Source organism: Poecilia latipinna, unplaced genomic scaffold (genome assembly GCF_001443285.1).
Source record: "Poecilia latipinna isolate Pla-1442-1.1 unplaced genomic scaffold, P_latipinna-1.0 Scaffold6036, whole genome shotgun sequence".
NCBI classification, from domain to species: Eukaryota; Metazoa; Chordata; class Actinopteri; order Cyprinodontiformes; family Poeciliidae; genus Poecilia; species Poecilia latipinna.
In genome coordinates, this window is record NW_015118652.1 from 1 (window position 1) to 3,377 (window position 3,377).

A 3,377-nucleotide genomic window follows, 5' to 3' on the forward strand; every position below is an offset into this window, starting at 1 on the left:
CCAACCAACCAACCAACCAACCAACCAACCAACCAACCAACCAACCAACCAATGAATCATTCATATAACCAACCATTCAACCAATCAACTGTACATCAGTCGTCCAAACAACCAACCACCAGTCAATACCCATCCAACCAATTGTTCATCCAACCAAATGTATTCATTTGACTTCATCTCAGAACAAAGTTACTTTTTATTGCTCTAAAACTTGTAACATTATTTTTTAATTCTGAAAATCTCAAATTGTTCAAAAGTTGCAAGTAATGACAAATAAACTAAGAACACCTTTTATTCTGTATAATATCATCCAGCTTTGGTGTGATCCAAATGTTTAAATCACATTAACATTATTATTCTATGATATTATATATTCAGAGTACAACGTGTTGTACACTATTTATGATTAAATAATGTTGTACTATTAGGCATAGCACTTGAGTTTTTAATTTTTTTAGTGAGATGACTTGACTTTATTGAAACTTGTAAAGTTTTTCTACTTTGTTGACTCCAGACAGGTGGTTAATGTACCTGGTTGTCTCTCTGATGGGTTGATCAGCTTCATCACCTTCAAGTCGTTAAAGTCCTGCTCTTCATTCCTCCCTCCAAACACAAACAGCTGTGAACCAGGGAACAGAAACGTGGTGTTGGAGAACATGTGATGCCATTCTGATAAAGTTTATCTGTGAGAAGCCGTCTGACGTGACTGTGCAGGATGAAGGCAGCGTGGCCGTGGCGACGCGCCGGAGGAAGACCAACATACAGAGGAACCTTCCACTTCATCTTGGCTGGAGACAGAATGAAATATTTCACTCTTCTGACTTTATTTACATCAAACTGACACAATTACAGCCAACATACCGATACTGAGTTTATGGATTTCATTGGACGACGTCGCTGTCGAATCCTTGTTGGAGATTTGTCCTCCAAACAGATAGATGTCCTTCAAGGAAACAAACACAACAAAGGCTGAATAGAACAAATATCTGTGTATGACAGGATTTTATATTACAGTGTTTATTGATTGTAACAGACAAAACAGGCTCCACATTTTAAAACTGTTAGCACACAGCTAACCAGCAGGACTCATGGTCACAGTGACATTTTGTTTTCTAAAGGTTCTAACCTGTCCAAACATATAAAATATGAAACTAAAACAAATACCACATGATCTGATCATTCTGATCACATGTTCCTTTAACAACATATATTTATACATCAGTTTCCTAAAAACAGTAAAAAATATGCAGAGATCAGAACAGAAACAAAGACCTCTCACTCTGAGTTGTATTTAAACAGAAACTACGTGATGAACTCCACGCTGGGCTACGACTGTCACCAAATATATCTTGTATTAATTTGTACCGTGCACCTTTCAGTGAGTTTATAACTGTTATTACATATGAATACATCTGTTGTTGCTGTGGTTTGTCTTTTCTCTTTCTGCAGGTGTAGAATCAGGATGTTGACTTGTGTCCTCTGAGGTTTTTCTCTCTCTGATCTTCATCACTGAGATCTTCATCAGTACGATCTTTACTGTTTTAGTAGTGGTGAAGAGTGGAAACATCCTATCAGTGAAGGTGTGTGTGAAGGTGTGTATGTGTGTGTTAGTATCCAGATCAGAGAAGGACAGTTTTCCTCTGTCCCAGTCCAGATTCACTCTGATCCTCTGGAGATTCTTCTGGACTGAGAGACGAGAGGAAGGAGCTGGAGGAGAACATGCTGAATATTTACCTTGATCGAACCATATAACCAACCATCCAGACTCGATGCTTCCCTTCCTCTGAACAGACTCTCCTAACACACCAAGTCTCCAGAACGAACTGACCCCAACATCATGTCGCTTCTATCAAACTACAAAATGTCCAAACAGGGTGAAGTGGAACGCTGTGCCACCTGGAGCATGGCGCGGCGTAAAACGTCTCATTAAGGTTTAAAAGGACCGAAGCCAATTGAGATGCTCTAAAACGCCTCAGAACAGGAAAACCAGGGTCTGTAGACCTGCAAAGCAATGCAGTTTTACTTTAAATAGGCCATAAATGAAGGATTTACATGTGGAAAGGAAGGATTTAAAAGCATGACATGTTTAAAAGATCCCAGAACCATGAAAGCTGCATGAACAGCTTGCATGGCGCCCCCTGCTGGCTGTGGCTCCAAACTGACTCTCTAAAAATGACACTAAGTTCTGGAAATGTAAACCGAAATAAAACCTGAGAAGAAATTAATGAAAATAAAATTTATTACAGCTCTGCAGTTATTTTTGACATCATCTCCTTAAAAATGGAAAACAAACTGAAAAGAGATGAAAAGAATAAAACTTTTTCCTTTGAGTCATTTGAAAAGAAAAACTAAACTCAGACTAAAGAATCAGAAATGAAAGATTAACGCTGCAACAATATTCAGGTTTCAGGGCCTCAAAGCATCATGTAGAGTTTATTATTGTCCTGAAATCATTATAGTGACAAACTGAATGATAATCAATAATTATGATGATCTGATGAACCAAAGGTTTTGGAAATGAACTGAAAAGAACCAGACCAGATTAAAATCTCCTGGGATTAAGGATGGATAACATGGATTTAAATGTTTGTCACAGAATTTTCTGGAATTTACTGAATGATAAAAGTGATTATATAGAAAGTTTAAACAGGGAAAAGGTCAAAGAAACACAAATAACTTAGAAATGATGGAAAATGTCATTTCAGATTCATTCAGTTTGTCACTAAGCAGATAAAAATAATCTGCATTCAATTAAACATATTGACATTAATTTCTGCTATAATGGAAACAATAGTTGAAAGTCAGAGATGAAGAAGTTTCCAGATGATCAGATCGTCTCCAGTTTCCTCTTTAAAACTCAGAGTTTCAATCTGATCAATAAGTTTTTATTGGACTTTGATCTTCATGCTGAGATCATCAGAGCTGCTGCTTCATCACTGAGATCTTCATCGGTTCGATCTTTAATGTTTTATCAGTGGCGAAGAATGGAAACATCCTATCAGTGAAGGTGTGTGTGAAGGTGTGTATGTGTGTGTTAGTATCCAGATCAGAGAAGGACAGTTTTCCTCTGTCCCAGTCCAGATTCACTCTGATCCTCTGGAGATTCTTCTGGACTGAGAGAAATGTGAAAGGAGCTGATGGAGAATGTGGAGAACGTGCTGAATATCCACCTGAATAGAACTCTATGAACAACCATCCAGACTTTATGCTTCCCTTCCTCTTAACAGACTCTTCTAACACACCAAGTCTCCAGAATGAACTGTCTCCAACATCAACATCCCAGCTGTGGTTCCCTGAGTTAAAACCCTCAGAAGTCAGAACAGCGTAGGGACCATAAAACCTCTCTGGATTACCAGGAAGCTGCTGTCTCTCTCCTC

General features: G+C 38.3%; 1 protein-coding gene and 1 long non-coding RNA gene across 4 annotated transcripts in view; both read right to left on the reverse strand.

The window, feature by feature from the left end:
- Positions 1-187: 187 nt before the first annotated feature.
- LOC106943809 (uncharacterized) lies at positions 188-1,097 on the reverse strand. Its single transcript, XR_001424017.1, has 3 exons — positions 862-1,097; positions 703-788; positions 188-619 (listed from the first exon to the last, which is right to left on the reverse strand). It is a non-coding gene; the product is annotated as an uncharacterized LOC106943809 (long non-coding RNA).
- A 247-nt stretch (positions 1,098-1,344) lies between these two features.
- Positions 1,345-3,377, reverse strand: part of LOC106943808 (nuclear factor 7, brain-like) — a 6,298-nt gene continuing 4,265 nt past the window's right edge. Inside the window, exon 2 of one of the 3 annotated variants that reach the window (XM_015027105.1) lies at positions 1,345-1,772. In XM_015027105.1, the coding sequence (XP_014882591.1) occupies positions 1,397-1,772 (376 nt within the window). In that variant the 3' untranslated portion in view covers positions 1,345-1,396. Of the gene's footprint in view, positions 1,773-2,368; positions 3,209-3,377 lie in introns of those variants that run through there. The other 2 variants (XM_015027106.1, XM_015027103.1) reach the window with 2 other exon arrangements.